The sequence below is a fragment of the Natrix helvetica genome (genome assembly GCF_964273705.1).
Source record: "Natrix helvetica genome assembly, chromosome: 5".
Taxonomy (NCBI): Eukaryota; Metazoa; Chordata; class Lepidosauria; order Squamata; family Natricidae; genus Natrix; species Natrix helvetica.
This window is the reverse complement of record NC_138551.1, coordinates 108,538,971-108,565,379: the sequence shown is the minus strand read 5'-3', so window position 1 is coordinate 108,565,379 and position 26,409 is coordinate 108,538,971. Positions and strand designations below refer to the sequence as shown.

Below are 26,409 nucleotides of genomic sequence, written 5' to 3'. Positions count from 1 at the left end.
ATGGCATCTCCCACCGGCGAGAATTGCGAAAATGTTCCCGGAGTGTTCACCTATGTGTTGGAAATGCAATAACAACAAGGAACATATTACCTACTTGCATTGTGCTTTTGTCTCCGTGACTCCCAGAAACATCTCTTGCTACATAGTATCTTGGACTTGGAATAACTGACTTAATTGGCTGGAATTGAATTATATAGAAGGCTTCTACTCCTATCTGGACTGCCTGCCTCGTGGTCTCTCTTGGTTGTGCCTTTCTACAGTCGCCATTTCTCTGTATGGACATAGATATTCCTGATGGCTCCGAAGAAACCACCACCTGGGAAGCCAGGTTCTGCCCCAACATCTTCAACATCCAGTCCCATTGGGCAACAATCCTTACAATCCTTTCTACAACCCAAAGCCCCTGAAGAGGAATCTGTAACCCATCAGTTGCTTCAAAAGATTTTAAAGGGGCAGGAAGAAATGAAAAATCAACTGAGAGAAATGAATGAACAGCTCAGAGAAAATCAAAATCAAACGGCACAAAACAAACAGAGACTGGACGTTCTGGAGGAGGGGACAGCTGAGATGAGGGGGGAGGTGAGGGGGGTCCAGAGAGGAACTTTAGAACTGGAGAACCACATGATAAAAATGGAAAATGAAAGGATGTATTTTTTCCTTAGATTTCAAAATGTAATTGAGACTGACAATGAAGACCTAAAGGAGATAATGACAACAATCTTAGCTGAATATATTAAAAAAGACAAACAGCAGTTAGGGTGGGATATTGATTTAGTTTATAGAGTTAATTCAGCTTATGCTAGAACACACAATGTTCCAAGAGAGGTTCATATTAAATTTCTTAGAAAGGCTACAAGAGATGAGATTTTGGGGGCACAAAGGGGGCAAACATTAAAATACAAGGACAGAGAGATAGCCATTCTGAAACAAATACCAAATAGTAAGAGATAAGAGGAAAAAATATACACAATTAGCAAAAAAATTATTTGATAAAGGTTTTTGGTTTTGGTGGCTTCTGCCAGAAGGTATGCTGATTTTCTGGGAGGGCAGTAGAATTAGAATTAATACAACTATGGAGGCGGAGGCCTTCATGGAAAAAAATAAAGCTCTCCTAGATAAAGCGGAGGACACTACACAAGACATGGAAGGTGCCGAGGCTTTGCTGGCAGGCAGGGGGGGAGGAGGCAACAATGAGAAAACTCAGATCACAAAGTAAGTTAGAAAAATAGTGCAATTGTTGATATAATGAACCTTTTTGTTTGATACAAAGTAAATGATTGAAATTATTGAAAGATACAATGTAAGAATAAGCTGTCAGAAGTTAGTTAAGCAATAACATCTTGTTTATCTTTTTGTAAAAGTTATGAGTCTTGGGGGGAATACCATTTCCTGCACGATGTAGCTGTCAAAATTTGTACACATATCCAATACCCCTTTCCTAAAAATTTTTGTAAAACCAATAAAATTCTTTATTAAAAAAAAAAAAACAAGGAACATATTACCATACATGGTGGAAATGCGCATCTGCAAAAAAATATTGAAAAAAATAAAAGATTGGCTGGAAGAGATCACCACACACCAAATTGAACTAAAACTGGAATTATTCCTGCTAGGAATTATAAAAGGAAATTACGAGAAAAGCATTAGATATTTAATTTTACATATAACTACAGCAGCAAGAATTTCATTTGCGCAAAATTGGAAAAATAAATACATACCAACAGAAGAAAATATAATTTAAAAAATATTGGAATGTGCCAACATGGATAGGCTTATGAAACAATTAAAAGATAAAGAAGAATCTGAATATTACTTAGTATGGGGATTATGGTACAATTGGCTAGAGAAAAGAGAGAAAAAAGTAGGAAAGCAAAAAAGAAAAGACGAAAGATCAACAAATCAAAAAAGTAATTACAAAACCAGAAAATGAATGAAAGATAGAAATATAAAATAGACTATAGCAAATTAACAGTAAGAAATGGATATCAGATGATTTAAATGTATATAATAGTATATATATCGGGTCTTTTCCCGTGTAAGGTTGAGATTGTCTTTGCAACGTTTCGGCAGGATCTCACCTGCCATCTTCAAGCTGTGGGCTTAAAAGCCCACAGCTTGAAGATGGCAGGTGAGATCCTGCCGAAACGTTGCAAAGACAATCTCAACCTTACACGGGAAAAGACCCGAATACAACAAAACCAGCATACATACATACATACATACATACATACATACATACATACATACATACATACATATATATATAATGGAGAGAAAAGAAATATGAAATAAAATGTGTGTGTGTGTGTGTGTGTGCATACATACATACACATATACACATACACACACACAAACATACACACACACACACACACACACACACACATGATTTACATGTACAGATAAAAGAAACACAATTAGTAAAAGAAGTGAAATGTATTGCAAGGATGTTATGTTTGCATTAAAAAAAGTTTAAAAAAAGAGAGAGAATGGCTATGGATGTTGCAGGGGAAATTGGTTTTGAAAACATTTGTGTCCTGAATTTGGATCCTATCTTCATTCCAATATTTCAACCTTCAAGGCAGTTACCATATTCTAATTCTATCATCCCTAACTTTGGTAAGCCAAAGTTTGGAGTAGTATTTGCTTTTAAAACACTTTGTTTAATTCCAAGATTTCAGTATCTGGTGAAGGAGCATAGGCTTAAAATGCTAGATAAGCCAAAGGTTCTTGTTTGCTTGTATGATAAATATATGAAAAAAGGCAAAACAGAAACAGAATGGCTGAACCTCGGAAATCTTGATATTCAACATTGTGCCAAAAACCTGCCTTTAACAAAAAATAAATAAATAAACCTATCCTATCTAAATGGACTTAAAAAGAAGCCCTGTTGAATAAAATTGAAATGCCACGAAGTGTGTACTATATGAAGCAACAAACCCCTTACTTGTTTCAGCTTTATCTTGGCTGTAGGATCCTTGATGCTCTCTGAGCTTAGTTTATTTTCTTGCAGGTGTTTCATTACCAATGTAGGGAACATCAGCAGTGCTGGGAATAGGGTTACTAGCACTGATGATGTTCCCTACATTGGTAATGAAACGTCTGCCCCCCCAAAAAAAAACAAGCTCAGAGAGCACCAAGGACCCCACAGTTAAACCCTGAGCTACAAATAATCTCTTCTATTTATCTTGGCTAAGTATAATATCAAGAATATACGTCAACTCTTCACATTTTTTTTCATAAGCTCTCTACTAATCAGTTACCTAGAAGCAAATTAATAGACCTGATGCAGATTCAGAAGCTTCTCAGGAGGCTGGGGAAATCACTTCGATCCATGGATTCTCTTTATGAAAGCTTGCTATGTTGCACTTTGGCAAATATGTGTAGTAGGAGCATGAAGTCTCTGAAGATTTACCATCTTTCAGAAGGCTCTCCAGCAGGTCTCCATGACCTTTAAGATACCAGCCAGGCTCCAATGGCTTGATGGTTCAGAGGCCAAAGCTATATTTAAAGGAACAAGTAGTTAAGGAATATTGGCATTTCTTGTTAGCAAGGAGGAGAGAGTACAGAAGTGTTCTTTCAAGTGTAAATAAACAAGGACAGGTGTTTTGGGTTTCAGAAAGATAACCTGCTCAGAGCAACCTGGAGCTGACGACCTTCAAAATGCTTTTTGTCCATTGACATTTCAAACATGAGCGGTAGGAAGGGTAGCAATTTGCTAATTACAAAGATGTATCATACACAATGGGATGCAACATAGGGAATCAGGGCAGGTTGCTTACTGTTGGCCAGAAATCAAGAGGCTTTGCCAAGTGTGTGAAAAATGGTATAAGGCTTACATTTCTTCAAGCTGCAACAGGGTTGCTATCACTGGAAAAGGTAAGCATAGTTATTTGTACTAGCTGGGAACTTGGGAGCGTTTAAAAAAAATATCCAGAGAGTTTGGTGCATAAGACTGCCATGATTAATAGATCTCTGCAGGGTTTCTGTTTTTAAGGGAGGGTTTTTCGCCTCTTCTTTTTTTGAATACTCCAAGCTCTTGATAGCTTTTTTTTCCCTGGATTATAAATGGAGACCCAGCTATATTATGAAAGATAAACAGTCTGAAGAATTATGGATGAAGATCTTCCTTGCACTTGGAGAACAGCCCAGAAATTTTCCTTCCAAATATAACCTCCCACCTGCAGACAGCTGCAGAGCCCAGGAATGACATCATCCTTGGTCGAAAGAGAGCAGCAAGCATCTTTATTCCGTTCCTTTCTTTACTCTTAAAATCACATGGGGCAGGATGCAGCCAGCTTTAGGACTGTGCAAACTGTTCATGTTCAAAATATTTCCAGTTCAAAGCACGCCATCTTGATCTTAAATTCCAGTGTTGAAACAAGGCAGTGTAAGCAGAAAACAATTTGCATTTGTTCCATAGAATATAGAGTAACAGTTGGAAGGGACCTTGGAGGTCTTCTAGTCCAATCCCCTGCTTGATCAGGAGACCATACCGTTTCAGACAAATGCCTGTCCAGTCTCTTCTTAAGAGGTTCCAGTGATGTAGTACCCACAACTTCTGGAGGGAAGCCATTCACTAGCTCATAGTTCTCTCTCGTCAGGAAATTTCTCCTTAGTTCTAGATTGATTCTCTCCTCAATTAGTTCCCATCTCTTGCTTCTTGTCCTGCCTTCTGATGCTTTGGGAATCTCTTGAGCCCTTCTTCTTTGTGGCAGCCCCTCAAATATTGGAATGCTGCTATCATGTCATCTCTGGTGCTTCTTTTTATGAGACTAGACATAACCAATTCCTGCAACCATTCATCATATGTTTCAGCCTCCAGCCCCCCATAATCAGTTTAGTTCTCTGTGTTTTACCAGAGTCTCAACATCTTATTATTTTACTGCCCTTTAACATGGCAACTCCATCTCTTGATTGTAGTGGGCAAAAATCTCTGATTAAATGTGTAAAAATGAATAAATAAAAAAATAAAATGTCCAAGTTACCGTTTGCTCTGGCCCATCATTTAGAAATCAGCACTTTCAATATTACTTATAATCTTCCAAAATTAATGCCGGGAAAGAATGAGAAAAGTAGCTTGGGTTGGGATTGCAACATTTTTGTGTTGGTTAAACAATATACCCATAGTGCTCTTCAGTTTAAAAATACAATTCTTTAATCATTTTCATCAGAATTGTAGCAAAGTCCAAACAAAAAAACAAGACCCACAACAGTGCTCACAAAGGAGTGAAGTTATTTCAGAAAAAAAATCTGAAACTCGAGTTGCTCCCTCTAAATCCTATAGGACAGCGTAAATCAAATCAAATCCATCTTTATTAGGATCATAGACTAGACTAATAGAGCCAAGTACATTTGGTGCAAATTTGGGGGCATCACTGAGCAGCAGCAAAACCTGACCTTCACTCTAAATAATGATGTTTCCCTGGATAATGGCACCCCCAAATTACAATACAATACAATACAATAGCAGAGTTGGAAGGGACCTTGGAGGTCTTCTAGTCCAACCCCCTGCCTAGGCAGGAAACCCTATACCATTTCAGACAAATGGCTATCCAACATCTTCTTAAAGACTTCCAGTGTTGGGGCATTCACAACTTCTGGAGGCAAGCTGTTCCACTGATTAATTGTTCTAACTGTCAGGAAGTTTCTCCTCAGTTCTAAGTTGCTTCTCTCCTTGATTAGTTCACACCCATTGCTTCTTGTTCTCAGGTGCCTTGGAGAATAGTTTGACTCCCTCTTCTTTGTGGCAACCCCTGAGATATTGGAACACTGCTATCATGTCTCCCCTACTCCTTCTTTTTATTAAACTAGACATATCCAGTTCCTGCAACCGTTCCTCATATGTTTTAGCCTCCAGTCCCCTAATCATCTGCACTCTTTCTAGAGTCTCCACATCTTTTCCACATCGTGGCGACCAAAACTGAATGCAGTATTCCAAGTGTGGCCTTACCAAGACCTTATAAAGTGGTATTAACACTTCATGTGATCTTGATTCTATCCCTCTATTTATGCAGCCTAGAACTGTGTTGGCTTTTTTGGCAGCTGCTGCACACTGCTGGCTCATATTTAAATGGTTGTCCACTAGGACTTCAAGATCCCTCTCACAGTTACTACTATTGAGCTTTTGGCTATTACTTTGTTTACTTTTAGGTGTTCGCTAATTCGTTGCTTGATTATCTTTTCCAAAATCTTTCCTGGTATTGAGGTCAGGCTGATAGGTCTGTAGTTTCCTGGATCTATCTTTTTTTTCCTTTTTTGAAGATGGAAACCACATCAGCTCTTTTCCAGTCCTCTGGCAGTTCCCCGATGCTCCAGGATCTCTGAAAGATATAGTTCAGTGGTTCTGAGATCTCACCTGCCAGTTCCTTCAGAACCCTGGGGTGTAATCCATCCGGTCCTGGTGATTTGAACTCGTCTAGGGTAGGCAGGTGCTCACTTACCATTTTCTTCCCTATTTCAATTTGTGTTCCTAATCTGATTTTTGTGGTGCTGTTTTTGAAAAGTTGGACTGTTTTATCCCTTTGTATAAAAACAGATGCAAAAAATGAGTTAAATAGTTCTGCTTTCTCCCTGTTGCTTGTCACCTTCTTGCCACTTTCTCCCAGCAATGGACCAATTGTTTCCTATAGTTTCTCCTATATAAGAAAATGCTTAGAGGAGAAAAGTAAGAAAGGGAAAAATACATTTGAGGAAAAGTATCTAAAATATGCACAACCCAACTCAACTGGTGAACATAGATGAACAATATGTTCATTCTTCTTTGCATAAAATTGAAAATATGTATCACCTAAAAGAAATGGTGCTCTACTCCTCAAAAAATGAAAACACAGTTTGCATTAGGATTGTGTTTTTATCCCTATCTTTTTAAAAAGATAAATCTGAGAGTCTGACCCCAGTAGGCAAAGAAAAATGATATTTCACTCATGAATTAAAGACTATCCAGTTATCCTAAGTTTTTGATGTTAGCTGGACTGATTTTTCTTTCTGCCAGTATCTGTTTCTGGTCCATTGATCCCAATGCTTTTATCTTATCTTTCTCACTTTATCCTGTTTACCATTTTAACAGATAACAGATTAACAGAGTTGGAAGGGACCTTATAGGTCATCTAGTCCAACCCCCTGCTCAAGCAGGAGACCCTACACCAGAGATTGTGAACCTTTTTTGGTTCTCGTGCCATAAGCGGAGGGAGTGCAAGGGGGTCATGTGCATGCATGCCACACCCATAATGCAATGTGCGACACACACCCCCAGTGCCCATGCACACATGACAGGTGTGATCCCCCCCCAATTTTTCCCCCTCCCCAGGCTCCAGAGACTTTATAGGAGCCTGGGAAGGTGAAAACAGCCTCCCCCACTCCTCTGGAGCCTTCAGGAGCTTCCCTGAAGCCTCCGGAGGGCAAAAAACTAGCCCTATGGGCAAACCAGAAGTTTGGGAATGGACTTCCGGTTTGCTCGTAGGGCCGGTTTAAGCCCTCCGGAGCCTTCCGAGGCCTTCCGGAGGCTTCCCTGAAGGCTCCGGAGGACGAATAATGACCCTATGAGCAAACCAGAAGTAGGGCCATTTTTAGTCCTCCGGAGCCTTCAAGTGACTTCTGGTTTGTCTATTGGGTTGTTTTTCATCCTGCGGAGCCTTCAGGGAAGCCTCCGGAAGGCCCCTGAAGGTTCCGGAGGGCTTAAACGGGCCCTACGAGCAAACCGGAAGTCCGTTCCTGAACTTCTGCTTTGCCTGTAGGTCTGTTTTTTTGCTCTCTGGTGGTTAAGGTGCTAGTGTCAAAATCAGGAGCTTGTGAGTTCTATTCCTGCCTTTAGGTATGAAAGCTGACTGGATAACTTTAGGCAAGTCACTCACTCTTAGCCCAACCCACCTCACAGATGGGGAAAACAGGAGGAGGAGGAAGTCTTAGGTATGTCCAGCATCTTGAATCACTCAATCAGTCTCATTCGTAAGATAGAATTGGAACTCACAGCCTCCTGGTTTTGACACCAGCATCTTAACCACTTCACCAAACCAAATTACCAAGTTAGGTTAACAAATGGGATGAAATTAAGGAGAACATATGAAGATGGGAGAAATTGCAATTGTTATTTGTTGGGGACAATTTTAGTGATAAAAATGTATGGTTTGCCAGGATGATGTTATGGCTTCAAACAATACCTGTTCTGACAACTAATATACCATTTAAGGGAAACAGATATATCTAGTTTTGTATGGAAAGGGAAAAAGTCAAGGGTTACATATAAAGATGCAAAGGAAAGAGGAGATTTAGATTTGCTGATCTGAAAATTATGTTTTACAGCATAACTTGGTCTAAATGTGAGTTTTGCTGAGAAATTTTTAAATTTTAAAAAAACATTAGAATTACAATATTACAATCTGGGGTTTGGATGGTATCATAAAGTTAAGGTTTTAAGAATAGTTATACTACAAGTCCCATATTGAACAGGTATGGGACCAATATTAACCCAGACTGTGCCTAAAAATGCCGTAATGTATCTCAGCAAACCCAGCAATTTAAAAGAAAAAGAAACAGTAGATAAAGAAAAAAATATTAATTTATTGAGAATGTAGAAAAACAAAGTAAAATTTCCACAGCCTGTTCTTCCTTCAGTGCTCTTCCTTTTCTACTGATTTATGTATAGACTTACTACATTTATGTCCTGATGTCAAGCTCAGGAAATCAAGAGTCCAAGCAGTTCAAAGGAATACTGGTTTATTGCATGCTAATGCTCTTTGCAAGAATCTGAACTAGTAACAGTCAAAGCAAATTGGCAGTAGATAAGAATTCAAGGTGGGCTGGACTTAGATCTCTTGTGAGCATGCAGGGATTTGAGACTGATGACGTGTTTGACTCCTCCCTCGGGGCTCAGCCTGGTCATCTCCCACACCTGCCTTTTCTCCTGAAAGTTCAGGGCAACATACTTGGGATCTGTCCTCATTTCCCTCCCAAAATGAATAGGAGAGAACAGCAGGAACTGGCCCAAAAGTTGGAAGAGGTGGCTTGCAATTAAATTCACATATTGCTCAACATTTGGGAAGCACATCAGAGATTGAGGGAGGGAAAGGGGGAGACCGGAAATACCAGGTTGTATATTTCTGCAAAATGTATTTTTAAGGGAGCAATGAAAATTCTTCAGAAAGACAGTGCAGCTTTTTATTTTATTTTATCAAGACATGAGCATTTCTCTAGCTGAGCGTTATGCCCATTTTGCAGCCATAAAACAGGTGCAATCTGCTACAGAGGATAATGAGACCTGTCACATCATATAAATGCCTCTGCAGTTTTCCTTATCTTTGGGAAATTGATCAAGCAAAAAAAAAATATCGCTAGAAGCTACTGCGAGAATCCTCAGGGAACTGCAGGAGAATTCTTCCTTGGTGGGAAAACTGTTTCGTTTTCCAAAGTTTTTGTTTGGATTCTTAATCATGAAGTGAGTTTTAATTAAAGCAAAGTAGAAAACTGCATAATAATTGGGGGGGGGGGTTGAGGCAACCTCTTATTATTTTGAATGCACAGCTTGATTGTAAACTATTACATTCTGCTCCTACTGTAGCTCAACAAAACAAATATTGAGTGAATTGAGAGAGGTTGATTTTTAACCTGGTTCTCCTCTGCTTCTTTGCCACATGACACTGATTTAATAAACAATCTGAAAGACATGAAACATCAGAAAAATAACCTTTAAGATGCCTCTCATAGTTCACTTTTTTAAAATGGTGGGAGGCTAGTCATGGCATGTTGTCTTTTGTGTTTCTGCATGCATAAATCTAGGTTTCAATGGTTCTTTGCTCAAACAGATAGCATCCATCATACAATATGTATTTCTGACACTGTTCTCTATAGGATTAAAAAAAACATAAAGAGAAAATAGTAATAAACTATGAAACCGAAGATGGATGATAAGAAAAAATAAAGGAAAATCTAAATTATACCCTGCCATTCGATATACCTCTCTTTATTTTTATACCCTTACAAACTATCTTTGTCTCCCTGAACTCCATATGAAAGTTTTATATGTTGCTTTTTGCCTTGATGAGTTGCCTTTTGATGTTCTCCTTTCTCAACCCAGACTTGCATCCTCCTAATGCTCCTTTATGCCGACGAGGCTGCTATTACTTCAGAAACCTCAATTGGACTGAAGAAAGCTGTTGCAGCAACGTTAAAGTACTGTAGACAAAATAATTCAGTCTTCAATTGTGATAAATCGAAAATCCTCGTTTTTACTAGGTTTTTTTATACTCATGGAGAGTAGAAGGGTATGACCTAAAAGAGGTCAACGTATTTAAATACCTTGCAGTGGCTTTACATACCAAAGGTACTTGGAAGACACATCTGGACCACAATGCCATAAACCATTAGGTCTTCAAACACTGTCACACAGGCGGAGGACAATTAGTCCCCCCAGCCTTAAAAAATTTGAGGCTAAAATATTGTCATTCTCTTTTGCAGTTTTTATAACAATACTCTTGAACAGTTTTATCTTTGTGGTAATACTTATGGCTGCCACAGACCAAATTGGGTGCATGCGTTGAAACATGGTCACCGCTATTCCAGTTCATTGGTTAATGTTGTGGCTTTTTTCTACAAGCATCCATTCAACGTCAGACCTCATGTTTCCATTCTAAATTTATTGAGTTTTGCGCAACTCAAAATTTATTCTTCCATTTTTCCACTGCTAATAAACATGCTACTCAGATTCATCTCTTCGTGATAGCTTCTTTACTTTAGGTTTAGTTTGGATTGATTCACTTCTTTTTCTTTCAAGGACCTAAGTTTCTGATAGGTTGATAGCTTGAGGGTTTCTCCATCACTGCTCCAACTTTTTGGAAAAATCAACCTTTTCCGTCAAGTCTTGGGAGAACGGTCTTTAAAAGTTATGGTTGTCAGGTTTGATCCTGAAAAGTATAATTTTATGCTTTCATTTATTTAATGACCTTGTACACATATAGATGTATGCTAATTTGAGGACCTGAGATTTTATTAATGTCTGGAGAAATGGGCAGCATACAAATGATTGAAATATTTTTAGGTCCAATTCTTATTTGCATCATCTAACCTAAACATTAGCTGAAAATCCTTTGGATTCTCAGTCAACAACACGGCATCATCCACATAAAAACGTACATCTATATTCATGTTCCCAACCTCTAACATCATAAGAAGCATTCCTTATACATAAGGATGTTAAAGAACAAGGGAATGTCATATATCCTTGTCTTGCTTGCTCCTGAATGTGAAACATTTGTGATGCTTTCTATTTATTTATTTTTTGTAAGCTTTACTTAATATTCATAACAACCAACCTTACCTCCAAGTATGCTTTATCATACACTTACCATAAATCAACCAATATATAATAACCTCTCTTTCTCACGTGCATATATCAAGCTGTCAGAAAGCTGCATGATGAAACTACTCTTGACTGTACAAATTCTTCATGCAACTATTTTCCATGATAAAGACCTATGCAATCAAAGGACAATTCACTGCAGCCAACTTGCCATGGCCAACTCATCGCACCCAACTCACCACAGCCAAGTTTCTGCAGGACGCCTCATTGCAGGACAAAGGTTACACTAATATTGAAGAAATGGTGCAATATAATTGTTAAAGAAAGAATGAAAAAGAAGGACAAATGAAATGTGGAGGATGAACATCAAAATATTTTTTAATGATTTTAAATAATTAAATTGAATAGTTGAATTGTCCTGCAGCAAGTTGGCCATGGTGAGTTGTCCCATTCCAACAAAGGTTACTCTCCTAGTCTTTCTTTTTCAAAAACAATATCCTTCTGTAAGATTCCAACCTAAGAAATGTTTACTGGTATTTCTAGTATTTCCTAGTAGCCCTGGTAATTTCTACTTCACCTCCATTGAATTACTAACCAAAATTAAACCTTTCAAAACCTATCTACAATAGGTAACATGATCATTCTGTATGTATATTTCTCTTAATGTGGGTGGAGAGTGATTACCTCCTCATCTACTTTCTGATAGCTAATATCTTGGAAATAACTAAATCCCAATGTACTATGAATGGAATAGATGTGAAGAGGAGCAGAGCAGAGTAGATACAGAACAGAACAGAAATATTCTTAAGAGGTACAAACTCAAACATTAGAAGGCAAGATCGTTGAAAGAATGACCCAACCTTTAGTTCCTCCTGGATTTTCTCCTCCTCCATCAATTTGGCTGCTTTGCGATCTTCTGCCTCTATCTTCCATTTCTCTGCCACTATTCGAGCTTTCTCCTTTGCCATAGCATCACGGAACTTCTTCGTGATTTCAGCTTCCTTTTGTTTCCTTCCCAAAAAGAAAAAAGAAAGAGAGGCAAGGTAAGGAAGAGTAAGTCAATCTTAAGTTTTCATGTAGAACAAAAGTCTAAGAATACTGGACAACCTTGGCATTTTTTCCAACAGCCATCATAATGACATAATCTCATGTCAGAAAGAGGCGGTGGTGAGACCCTTGCTCAAGAAGCCTTCCCTGGATCCTTTGGAGCCGGCCAATTATCGTCCTGTCTCCAACCTTCCCTTTTTGACGAAGGTTGTAGAGAGTGTGGTGGCCTACCAGTTTCCACGGCATCTGGAGGAAAATGATTATCTAGACCCACGCCAGTCCGGCTTCCGCCCTGGTCACAGCACGGAGACGACCTTGGTCACGTTGGTGGATGATCTCTGGAGGGCCAGAGATAGAGGTTGTTCCTCTATCCTGGTCCTATTAGACCTCTCGGCGGCTTTTGATACCATCGACCATGGTATCCTGCTGCGCCGGCTGGAGGGGTTGGGGGTCCGGGGCACCGTTTTGTGGTGGTTTGGCTCCTACCTTTCTGGCCAGACGCAGCGTGTGTTGGCAGGGGAGGAGAGGTCGACCCTACGCCCCCTTACTTGTGGGGTGCCACAGGGGTCGGTCCTCTCGCCACTCCTGTTCAACACATATATGAAGCCGCTGGGTGAGATCATCTGTGGTTTCGGGGTGGGATACCATCTGTACGCTGATGATACTCAGCTGTACTTTTCCACCCCGAACCACCCCAACGAGGCCATCGAAGTGATGTCCCGGTGTGTGGAAGCCGTACGGATCTGGATGGATGACAACCGACTCAAACTCAACCCCTCCAAGACGGAGTGGCTGTGGGTACCGGCTCCCCGGTTCAGCCAATTAATTCCATCATTGGCCATCGGGGGCATTCAACTTGCCCCCGTGGAGCGGGCGCGCAATTTGGGCATCCTCCTGGATGCCCGGCTGTCCATGGATGACCATGTGACAGCCGTGGCAAGGGGGGCGTTCCACCAGGTTCGCCTGGTGCGCCAATTGCGCCCCCTACTGGACCGGGACGCCTTACGCACAGTCACTCATGCGCTGGTGACGTCTCGCTTGGACTACTGTAACGCTCTCTACATGGGGCTTCCCTTGAAATGCACCCGGAGGCTACAGTTGGTCCAGAACGCAGCCGCGCGGGTAATTATGGGGAGTACTAGGTACTCCCATGTGACACCGTTCCTGCGCGAGCTGCACTGGCTTCCTGTGGTCTATCGGGTGCGTTTCAAGGTTTTGATAACAATCTTTAAAGCGCTCCATGGCTCAGGACCTAGTTACTTGCGGGATCGTATTCTGCCCCATACATCCCTGCGACCAATCCGCTCGCACAGAGAGGGCCTCCTCCAGGTGCCGTCCACCAGGCAGTGTCGAGGGGCGGCGCCTAGGAGTAGAGCCTTCTCTGTGGCGGGCCCAGCCCTGTGGAATGACCTCCCTCCGGATATTAGGAATACCTCTGACCTCCGCTCCTTTCGTGTAAAGCTCAAGACCCACCTTTTTCAAGTTGCTGGCCTGGCTCAACTTTGATCCAACTATATCGCTCCTGACGGGTTTTTTTATTTGGGGTATTTTAATTGCATTCAATTTATTTAGGGGTTTTTAAACATTGTGTTTTTACTTGTTTTTATCTATCAGTTCACCTCCTCCTTGTATATGTCATGTATATGTCTTTGTATATGTTTTGTTATATGTATGTCGATATATTTATTTCCTATGTTTTGTTGTACGCCGCCCCGAGTCCTTCGGGAGAGTGTGCGGCTAAGAAATAAATATTTTTTTTATTATTATTATCATTATTATTATCATTATTATTATTATTATTATTATTATTATTATTATTATTATTATTATTATTATTATTATTATTATTATTATTATTATTATTATTATTATTATTATTATTATTATTATTATTATGTACACACACTGAAGTTCACAGGGGACATTGCTGATTGCTGATCAGGATAACTGCCTATATCCTCATTCTCTCAATTCATGTCCAGAGTTTTTAGAAGCATCAAGAATCTGACAGCTCTTTAGAAGGCCAGATCCTGAAGATGAAATTCAAATACTTTGACCATCTAATGAGAAGGAGGGACTCACTGGAGAAGAGCCTAATGCTGGGAAAGATGGATAGCAAAAGAAGAAGGGGATGATAGAGAATGAGGTGGCTTGATGGAGTCACCAAAACAGTAGGTTTGAGCTTACCAGAGGATGGTAGAAGATAGGAAGGCCTGGAGGAATGTTGTCCATAGGGTTAGGGTTAGGGTTAGGGTTATGGGTAGAACATGACTCCGCAACTTACATGTGTGTGTGTGTGTGTGTGTGTGTGTGTGTGAGAGAGAGAGAGAGAGAGAGAGAGAGAGAGAGAGAGAGAGAGAGGGAGAGAGAGGGAGAGAGAAACTGATTTTGGTAAGTCTAACAAAACATTATTTTATATTCAAGTATAAATCAAACAGTTCTACTTGTTATTCTTATATCATTTTAGATTTAAGATAGATACTTAAGAGAGATAATTTAAGAGAGAGACTTGAAGTTCTGAAGAGTTTTGAAAGAAATTTAAAATTTCTATCCAATGGAATTCCTCGTGACTTCATGGACATGTCCATGTTCACAAATAGCTTGCATCCATATTTGTCTCCATCTGGGAGTTTCTTTTGACTTTCCAGTTTAAACTACAGCCCTGGGATTCTCTGATGGTCTCCATCCAAATACTAACCATAGAATACAGAATGACAGAGTTGGAAGGGATCTTGTAGGTCATCTAGTCCAACTCCCCACCCAAGCATGAGACCCTACACCATTTCTGACAGATGGCAGTCCAATCTCTTCTTGAAAGCCTCCAGTGATGAAGGTCCCACAACTTCTGAAGGCAACTTCTGTTCCATCGGTTGCTTGTTCTCACTGTCAGAAAAATTCTCCTTATTTCTAGGTTGAATCTCTCCTTGGTCAGCTTCTATCCATTATTCCTTGTCTGGCCTCAGGTACCTTGGAAAATAGCTTGGCCCCTTCCTCTTTGTGGCAGCCCTTCAAGTTTTGGAAGATGCTATCATGCCTTCCCTGGTCCTTCTCTTCACTAGACTAGCCATGCTCAGTTCCTGCAACCGTTCTTCATATGTACCATATTTTTCGGAGTATAAGATGCTCCGAAGTATAAGACGCACCTAGATTTCCAGGAGGAAAACAAGGGGAAAATATCTGCCTCTGCCTCCCAGCAATTTGCCTCCTTGCAACAAACAGTACAAACAAAATACACTGTTTGTAGTGTTATATTTCAGACTATACTTGTACAGACGCTGTTGAAATGTGCTTTCTGGAAGTATAGTTATTCTCTGCTATTTAAAAAAATAGCACTTTTTAAAACAATAGCACTGGGCCTCTTCAGATCAAGCATTTATTTTAAAAAGCCTCTTCATTTTATTAAGTTGTCTAGAACAATAATAAAGCAGTCTTTAAAAAATAAGTCTAACAATTTGAACATTCCATAGGCATTTATAGTTGTTGACTTACCTCCTTGCAGCAAACAGCCTGATTAGCACAAGAAAAAAAATCTGCCCCCCAGCAAATTGCCATGTGGAGCAAACAGGTAGTTTCACTTTCAATTTCTCCGGATCATCAGCTGTTAGAAGCTGCAGGGATTGCTATAGGTTATTGAAGCCTCCGCAAGTCCCATTTGCTGCAAAGAGGTAAATTGCTGGGAGGCAGAGGCCAAAGGGTGGGGCCCAGTGGGTGGGTGGGGCTACATTAGGTGTATAAGATGCACCCAAATTTTCACCCTCTTTTAGCAGGGGGGCTGCGTCTTATACTCCAAACATATCTATGTATGACCCAGCTTAGTTTCTGAGTCCAAGCAAGATATTATTTCCCACTGAGATTTGGCATTTTCAGAAATGAGTATACATTTCAAAGACAACATTATCCAATAGAATTCCAAAATAATTCTCATTCAGTAGTTTTTTTGACAGCAATATTCTAGATGTGATTGATTCGCAGATACTCACCATAGTTCTTCTGCTTCCTTCTGGGCCTGCTGTCTGGCTCGTTCTGCAAGACGCTCCTCTGAAATTTGCTCATATGACTTGTCTCCAGGGGCTTCTCCCATGATCCAAACCCAGACCTCGCCATCAGCTCCCTGAAGCCACTGAACATGTTTCCTGTCACCTGGAATAGCCATGCAAACATGTTGCCAGAAGGGAAAGTCTCAGAGCCATCAATCAAACAACACACGTCTTAAAATACAAGGAATGAGAACTAAGCACTGGCCTTGTTCAAGTTCATGAAGGAGAACTTCATTTCAGCCATGGTGCAAACAAAGCGTTTCTCTGAAGTTGCCTTGCAAAGGACCTGACCACCTGCTTCTAGAAAAATGAGCAGAGGGGCCAAGTTGTTTTACTTTGCTGGAGAAAGGGCATTCACTGTATCTGGAAGGGCCTAGTTAAGGTAGTGCTTGAAGCAGTGGTGGGTTTCAAAAATGTTTAGAACCTCTTCTGTAGATGTGGCTGCTTTGTGGGAGTGGCTTGCCAGCCATGTGACCGGGTGATCATGGCCAACTTGTAAAATGTGATGAAACTCACTTAACAACGCTCTTGCTTAGCAATCAAAATGTTGGCTCAAAAACTCTGACATTTGAAGCACACAAGTCTTAAAGCTGTCAGGTTACAAGTCCCTTGCACCCCTAACCCTTTAGAAAAAAAACCAGGGGTGTTCAAACTTGACAGCTTTAAGACTTGTGGACTTCAACTCCCAGAATTCCTCCTCTCATTCTTCATCTTGATGATGTGCAGACGGGCGGGGGGAAGGAGCTGGAACCGGTTCTAAATGGCACTGTAGATTTGTGGCACCTCTTCTATAGAAGAGGTTAGAACTGGCAGGAACCCACCCCTGGCTTGAAGAGAGTCTTCACCATATACAGAATAATAGAATTACATGAATTACAAAATAACAGCATTGGAAGAGACCTTGGAGGGGACCTGTGTATTTCCTTGACTTCTTGGAATAACCAGATGCAAAGTATGCATCGGCTCTTGACAAGGATCTACAATGTCTATCTCCTGCATCCTTAAATTATAAAATAAATTTCACCACTTCCCTATTGTCACAAGCTAATCTTTTTCTGGGTATAGGCTGATACGATAAACTGACTTCCTGCAAATGAAGGCATGGTTGTTTTATAAATTGGCTTTCATAGAAGCAACACGGTTATTACTGTTTTTCTTGTTGATCCAGACTTTATAGAGATAAATAAACACCTTGTTGCACTGTGCCAAAATTTTTGGTTTTTCTGCCATCTTTTTTAAGTTATATACTTTCTTTTATTTTCTAAGAGGCGCAATGACTTAGAGGTGGAGCTCTCGCCTCACAATCTGGAAGCTGTGAGTTCGATCCTAGGTAGTGGCAGATATTTCTCTCTGTGGAATAATTGTCTGCGGTGAACTCCATGCAGGTGTCAGGAAGGGCATCCAGCCAGTAAATTCCCAAGCTCCGTTCAGTCACCAAGACCACCACGATGGAAGAGATTACAGGGTTATTCAAAGAAAAAAATCAAAATAACTTTAAGTCTGAAGGACCAAGTTAGAGAGAATCATCATGGACAAACTAAATTTATATTATTATAACTGTATTATACTAAGAGCCAACAGTGACTTGAATGTACATAATCAATCAAACTAAATTTATATTATTATAACTGTATTATACTAAGAGCCAACAGTGACTTGAATGTACATAATCAATCAATGATCCTAGATGTATTGGCTGAGGATTATGACAATTTAATTCCAACATGAGTAACTGGTTGGGAAAGGCTCTTTGTTACCTCCTCTTATGTCTTTTTCCAAGAATAACATCACAGTAAATCAAGGTGGGGGGTTTTTTCAGCTATTATACATGTGTATTTATTCAGCTTTTGGCTTCCTTTTTAATACATTTAAGATTCATTAGCTCTCATCTCTAATGAAACATATTTGTGGACTTGTAAGCTGCAATGCCTTATTATGCTTTTATATTGCTAGGCTAATCTGTTTTGGATACATAAGAACTGCCTCCAATTTTCTTTCCCACTGACTTTTAAAAATTTCATTCCTCCATGTGTTCTGTTTATTTTATGACTATTATTAATCATTGCTGTTTTCCTACATAGCTTGTGTTATCTACAGTTAGTTGTGTGTTTAAAAATTTACTTGCCGATTGAATCAAACAGCCAACCTTCTAATCTTTGCTCAATCTTTCTTTCCCGAAATGCACTCATCTTTATTTTCCCAATGTCTATAATTCTCATATCTTTTTATTGTATTTATCATGCTCTCATGTTGTATCTTACTTTACTGTTAAATGTATTTATTCTTCTTTCCAGATTTAAAGATACAGAAATAGAGAGGACTTCTGGAGAAGCAATGGTGAATTGAAGATGGCTGTACTGAGAGCAGAGGCAGTAACCACAGTAGAATGGAGAGGCAGTGAAGAGACCTGCTTAATACAGAATAACCGAGTTGGAAGGGACCTTGGAGGTCTTCTAGTCCAACCCCCTGCTCAATCAGGAAACCTATACATTATGGACAAATCTTTGTCCAATCTCTTCTGGAAAATCTCCAGTGATGGATCACTCACAACTTCTGGAGATAAAGTCATTCCATTGTTGTTGTTCTCACTGACAGGAAATTTCTCCTTATTTCAAGGTTGGATTTCTCCTTGATAAGTTTCCATCCATTACTTTTTGTTCTGCAATCAGGTTCTTTGGAGAATAGCTTGACACCCTCTTCTTTGTGGCAGCTCCTGAAATGCTGGAACACTGCTTATCATGTCACCCCTAGTCATTCTTTTCACTAGAGTAGACATACCCAATTCTTGGAATCCCACTCTGGACAAAGAGAAAACTCGTGGACGTAAGTTCATAAGGTAGTGAATTAGGTGAAATAGTGTGATGACTCCAGATGTCACCTCAGAGGGGGATAAACCAGTTCCAGGCACGTGTGGAGGGCAATTGGTCAGTGGCTCTGAGCAGCCATCGGAGAGGGATTTGGTTGAAGCACAGTTGCAGCAGGAGAGCCTTGAGGCTCCAGATGGGGAAAGCAGGCAGCTGCCATTGGTCAGAGATGAGGAAGAGGAACTGCTTCTTCACCTGACCCAAGAATACATAAGTCAGAGAAAAGGCAGGAGTGAGCTTTTGGTACAGCCCATCAAGAAGGGTGAGGCTGCCTCCTCATGAGTCTGCACTGCTCCTGCTGCAGCTGTGCTTCAGCCAAATCCCTCTCAGACGGCTGCTTGGAGCCATTGACCAACTTCCCTCCAGACATGTCTACAACTGGTTCATCCTCCTCCGGGCTGACATCTGGAGAGGTATCTGGGAAAGCATCCAGAGGAGGCATCACGAATAGTTGAACATTAAATGAATGGAAAAAACATGTCTTTGGACTATTTGAAGAAATGATAAAGTGAGGGCCAGTCTTATTTCCAAGGGGATGATATTCCAGAGGGAGGGAACTACCATGGAGAAGGTTCTGCGTGGTCCCACCAAATGGACCCTTTTAATGGAGGGACCTGAACTATCTGCCAGGTATCTTGGTCCCATATTTCTCATGCTTTGCTATATCACAGTCAACAGCCCCCAAAGGTGCTAATGACCAAAAGACTGCAAAGAATATAAACCTTTCCATTCCTCACCATTTAATCAGAACTCAAGAAGGTTTTTGCATGAGAAGAGAAAAGTTTTCAAGGAAAACACCAAGAAAGTCTAGTTGCCTTTTGAAAAGCACCTTTGGGACAACCAAGACCTGGATGATGGAGAACCTTCATAGACTTTGCAATCAATACCTTCAATGCACCTAACTAAATAGAAACCAGTGTGTAGTCCAAGAATGCAAGGCTTAACCATGTAATATCTAAACGTATTAACACATACAGTTTTCCAGTAAAGAAGAATCATTTTAAAAAACCACCATCCCCAATTCCTGACTTAAAAAGAACAGAAAGAATCCAGGAACTATCTGCTTAATGGTGAATTGCTCCAAGCACCAGTGATTTTAGCCCCTATCCAAGAAATGACATTAGGGCAAATTCTCCTTCCGGCAGCCCAATTTGCAGCATCAGCACAAGGCTCTGACTAATGTAACCCAGAAAATGAACCTTCGTTAGTACTTGTAAAATGTAGAGAATCCTCATTTTGGAACCATAATATTTGCTTGTGCTTTTCCAGTCCTTTGTACAACAGATTAATAGAAATGGCTTCTGGCTGAAATTCATCGCAATGAACCGCAGAAACAAGACCCTAGAGAGCAATAGCAAGTTCAAGATGGGGCTGTTGAAGAATCATTCATCTCGAATGAACTGACCTGTCTAATACAGTGCACACCAGAAGCTGAGGTTGTTCTTTTCCAAGCTCGGGTTTGGGGGGAAAAAACCTGTTTTTTAAAAAAAAATCTCAGAGTTTGCAAAAGACAACGGTTAATGTACAGTGGACATGCTCAGCTGACTTTCTTATGAAAGTCACTCTATTACAGTGATGGCGAACCTATGGCACGCGTGCCACAGGTGGCACGCGGAGCCATTTGTCAGGGCACGCAAGGTGCTGCCCTGTTAGCTGGCCAGCGCGCATGCACGCGCTGGCCAGCTAAGTTCACCTTTTTAAAAGCCATTTTTCGCCCTCCCCAGGCTCCAGAGGCTTTATAGAAGCCTGGGGATGGTAAAAAGAGCCTCTCCCCCCCGGAGGCTTCAGGGACAGTCCAGAGGCTTCCCTGAAGCCTTTGGAACACTTAAAACAACCCTTGGAGGGTCGTTTTAAGTGCTCCGAAGGCGTCAGGGAAGCCTCTGGAGGTTCCCTGAAGTCTTTGGAACGCTTAAAACGACCCTCCGAGCAAACCGGAAGTCACTTCCGGTTTCCTCAGAGGGTCATTTTAAGCATTCCGAAGGCTTCAGGGAAGCCTCCAGACATTCCCTGAAGCCTCCGGAGGGCCTCCAGGGGGGCGGGGGAGGCTCTTTTCGCCCTCCCCAGGCTCCTATAAAGCCTCTGTAGCCTGAGGAGGGCAAAAAAAGCATGTAAAAATGGGGGGGTCGCACGTTGTGGGCGCATGCGCACTGGGGGGGTTGTGCATTGCATTATGGGTGCGGCACACCCGCACACGCCCCCCCTGCGTTCCCCCCCCCTTGTGGCACGCGAGCCAAAAAAGGTTTGCCATCGCTGCTCTGTTAGCACCATCTATGTAGGTTGGGTGGCAACTTTACCCATCTGGAAGGAGTCAAATTTTTGACAAATTAGGACAACATAGAATAATAGAGTTGGAAGGGACCTTGGAGGTCTTCTAGTCCAACCCCCTGCTTGAGCAGGAGACCATGTACCAGTGGCTGCTAACCTTTTTGGCATGGAGTGCCGAAACAGGAGCACACACGCTGGAGCCCCAAAACCTGGAAGAGAGCAGCTGGGCAGTGTGCATATGCGTGGTAGCCAATTGCACTTTTGGGTTCCGTCATGTGCATGTGCACTGGCCAGCCAGTCATCATGCATGCAAGCAATGGAACCTGGAAGATACTAGCTGGCCACACACACATGCGCGCCATCGCTAGCTGTACTTCCAGATTTTGTCGTGCACATGTGTGAGAACCAGCTGGCCAGTGTGCATGCATGAGACAGAATCTGGAAGTGCAGCTGGTAATGGCACGCGTGCCCACAGAGAGGGCTCTGCATGCCACTTCTGGCACACGTGCCATAAGTTTGCCATCACGGTCCTATACCATTCCAGATAAATGGCTGTCCAATCTCTTTTTGAAAGCCTCCAGTGATAAGAGTACCCACAACTTCAGAAGGGCAGTTGTTCCATTGGTTGATTGCTGTCACCATTAGGAAAAATTTCCTTAGTTCTTAGGTTGCTTCTCTCCTTGGTTAGTTTCCACCCATTGTTTCTTGTCTTGCATATTGGTACTTTGGAAAGTGGTTTGACCCCCTCGTCTTTGTAGGAGCCCCTCAAATATTGGAATGGTGCTCATTATTGTTGTTTTTATTATTCTTTTTTTTTCAAATATTCTGCTTCAGTTGAAAGAAAAGAAGTAACTCTTGCCACTTTCGACTAAAAAGTACTTGCTTGTTCTACCAGATGATGTGTTTTAAGTGCAGAGAAAATTGGAGAAGGAGCTTGGTGAAAATTTTCGGCAGAAAAATTGCAGAGGTATTTATAAATGAAGACAATGAAACCATTCCTAGATAAAAATAATGTTTCAGCTTTAAAATAGCAGATCAAGCTGTAGAAGAAGGAAGGGGGAATTGTTCTAAAATTTAATAAAGTCCTGTATCAGTTGTATAAAAATGTAAACCAACTGACCATTAGTTCGTAGTCCATGAGAAGAGGGGAATTTGCTGACGAAAACAATGATAGTTTGGAAGACTTAGCAGTAAAAGGAAACCAGGCTACCAAAGAACATGGTGACTGGACACCATCAAAGCTCACACCATCCAGAGCCTAGAACAACTCAAAAAAGAAGTGTCTATGGAGATTCTCCTTCATCCAGGTCATGGATGACCCAAAGGTACTTTTTCAAGAGACAACTGGACTTTCTGATCATGTCTTCAAAGAAAAATCAGAAAGTCTAGTTGCCTCTTGAAAAAGCACCTTTGGGTCAAAAAAGATGTGAAAGATTAGAAGATGTGGAGAGAAGTGGACCATAGAATTATCAAGAGTTTGACACAACTGAACAGTTCACATCATAATTATCAGTATCATCATCATTCATGAGATAATCTTGGACCTTCTACTTGGGCCAAATCTTTTCTGATTCATTCTCTGTTGGACAATGTAGCATGGTTTGTTGAATTTTTTTCAAGAGGTTCGTTATTCTTACTTGATGGCATGGGCATCATATGGAAAACCATATGGAACTGGCATATGAAGTGCACACAAAGTCAGGTAAATAGTGAAGAGTTGTCTTTTATTGCTTGGCCTGTCTGCCTCCTCCATCGGCAAGAATAAAGTTTATTGTTTGCACTGCACATCAAGAGAGGCCACCTCTGAATGATGGGAACTGCCTTAACACCCCATAATAAATATTGTTGGTCATCCAAGTCAGTTCCAAACACAGATTCCTAGAAAGGAAAGAATCAACCAAGCCTCCATTACACAGAAGTAGGAGCTGCGGTAATACCTGAAACTAAATATGATTGGATCAATTTCTAATGGCCCCTTGTATCTCTGCCCTCTGGCCACTTGCATGCTTGATATTTAGCTATGGAAAATATCAAGGCCAAACGAATCCACAAATTGTCACAGTGAGGCCGAACATAAATTATTTATGCCTAGTTGTCAGTGCCAAAGTCTGAAAATCCTGCAACCTGTTCGTTTCTTTGTTTGAAGAAGCTTGCAATAGATAGCTGTTGCAACGAAGTGTGCAAATACCACAATTACCAGTACAATCTGACCTTTTTAGACAATGTAAAAAAACCAGCCCACAAACCGACAGCCACACTCCACCAGGAATTATCCAGAACCAATGACAAGATATAGAAGGATGAAAGAAACAATGTAATTTACAAAATCAACTCTAACTATTGCAACCAATTCTATATGGGATCACATCAATTGAAAACCAGGATCCATGATTCCTAGCTGGCAATCAAATGCCACAATCCAAAATCCCTAATGGCTATTCCTAATAACCCACACTGACACCAAACAACACCAATTTGATTGCAGCAATACAAAAATCCTTGGTCACGCTGCCATGCATGCGAGTTTATCGAAGCCTGGCACTCCACAAGCAATTCCACCAACAAACACATCGGCCTACAACCTCTGAGAATTCAAATCACCCACACAACCAACCAGTGACAGCTCTGACCTTCAACCAACCCACAACCAGTCCCAACCAGCAATTCACCTCCCAATGACCCTCACCTGATGTGACCTCCCCATCTCAAGACCTCCCACAAGACAAGACCCATTATAAGACTCTTCACAAGACCCTCACCTGACATGACCCACACCTGACCCATCACAAGACCCATCATTAGACCCTCACCTGGTGTGATCCTCCCATCACAAGACCTACTGACCACCCGAAGCCCTTATAAGCAGAACACAAACACTGACATTCCCCAAATTCTCCTGTAGATATTACCTAGTCTGATAATGAAACATTCAGAAACCAACCCACAAACTCAAACTCCACCCTCTTCCTACACCTGAGCTACAGATATTCACCATATTGTAAGAAAACCTGTGTCTGGCCCAGAGTCAAGTGGATACAAGGAGGTCATGCTTTTCTCATTTGATGCCTATATTCATTTGCATTCATGTTGCTAATTAAACACTATCTAAAATAACTGGAGCTGGAGTTGATGAAATATTGCTGGAATCAGCTTATTGCAAGCAGGCTGATTTATCATTGTTTTTAGCAACTATGGCACCCCTGACAAATCCTAATTGCTAGCCATCTTCACCTCCAGAAATTGATTCCCTTTTTCAGAAAGTCTATTGCAAGCCCAACCGAATATCACATCTCAGAGATATACCACTCATTAGACAAAGTTGCAACACTCAGCCAAATGCAGTATTCAGGTAGTTTTCCATCACTCTATTCTATGACAGATTAACTGCTAATTTAATTAGTGTTTAACTAAAATGTGGCTTTAGGAATCACTGGAAAAATTAAAGGACTTCTACACTTGATAGTTTCCTGATAAAAACTGATGCAGGAAACTTCTATAATGTGGTGCTTCTCCCCACTTACCTCTGCACCTATGGATGTCCTTCTCCTAGACACACATTAAAATGGTGTTGATGCTTGCCTTTGGTAGTACTTGCTAGGACAGGCTTGCCTTTTTGGAGGAGGAGGAGGAGGAGGAGGAGGAGGAGGAGGAGGAGGAGGAGGAGGAGGAGGAGGAGAGCAGGAGAAGAAGAGAAGAGGAGGAGGAGGGAGGAAGAAAGAAGAGGAGGAAAGGAGGTGGAGAGGAGGAGGTGGAGAGAAGAAGAAGGAGAGAAAGAGGAGAAAGAGAAAGTAGAGGACGAGGGAAGAAGAGGAGGAGGAGAAGGAGAAAAGGAGAAAAAGAGGAAGAGAAGAAGAAGCTCCTCACTATAGTAGCAACAGCAATAGTGTTTAGAATTATATACCACTTCATAAAGTGACATGCCTTCTTAAATGAACAGTGCAAAGAAATAGAAGAAAACAATAGAATAGGGAGGACCAGAGATCTCTTCAAGAAAATTGGAGATATGAAGGGAACATTTCATGCAAAGGTGGGCATATAAAGGACCCAGATGGCAGGGACCTAACAGAGGCAGAAGAGATTAAGAAGAGGTGGCAAAATTACACAGAATAACTATATATAAGAACGAGTTTAACATCCCTGATAACCGCGATGGGGTGGTCACTGACCTCGAGCCAGACACCCTAGAACAGCGATGACGAACCTTTTTTGGCTCACGTGCCACAAGTGGGGGGAGCGCAGGGGGGTCATGTGCGGGCGTGCCGCACCCATAATGCAACGCGTGACATCCCCCCCCAGTGCGCATGCGTGCACAACGTGCAACCCCCCCCCATTTTTACATGCTTTTTCTGCCCTCCCCAGGCTCCAGAGGCTTTATAGGAGCCTGGGGAGGGCGAAAAGAGCCTCCCCTGCCCCTCCAGAGGCTTCAGGGACCATCCGGAGGCTTCCCTGAAGCCTTTGGAATGCTTAAAACCACCCTCTGAGCAAACCTGAAGTGACTTCCGGGTTGCTCGGAGGGTCATTTAAGCGCTCCGAAGGCGTCAGGGAAGCCTCCGGACGATCCCTGAAGCCTTCGGAATGCTTAATAATAATAATAATAATAATAATAATAATAATAATAATAATAATAATAATAATAATAATAATAATAATAATAATAATAATAATAATAATAATAATAATAATAATAATTTTATTTGATTAGCCGCACCCCTCTCCCGAAGGACTCGGGGCGGCGTACAATCAAGCAGATAAAAATACACATAAGACAAACATATATACAAAAACAGAGACATATACATATGTGCATGGAGGAGGATGGACTTAAGTGAAAGACAGTTAAAAAACACAATTTAAAATCCCCTAATAAAATTACCAAATTAAAAACCCATCAGGAGCGTTACTA

At 41.1% G+C, this 26,409-nt stretch overlaps 1 protein-coding gene across 1 annotated transcript in view; it reads right to left on the bottom strand.

Annotated features, from left to right (window-relative positions):
- SH2D4B (SH2 domain containing 4B) overlaps positions 1-26,409 on the bottom strand; it is a gene marked incomplete at both ends in the record, with an annotated part of 91,317 nt that overhangs the window by 49,653 nt on the left and 15,255 nt on the right. The window contains 2 exons of the mRNA XM_081953593.1: positions 12,154-12,304; positions 16,321-16,480. Coding sequence (XP_081809719.1) covers positions 12,154-12,304; positions 16,321-16,480 — 311 coding nt within the window. The remainder of the gene's footprint in view (positions 1-12,153; positions 12,305-16,320; positions 16,481-26,409) is intronic.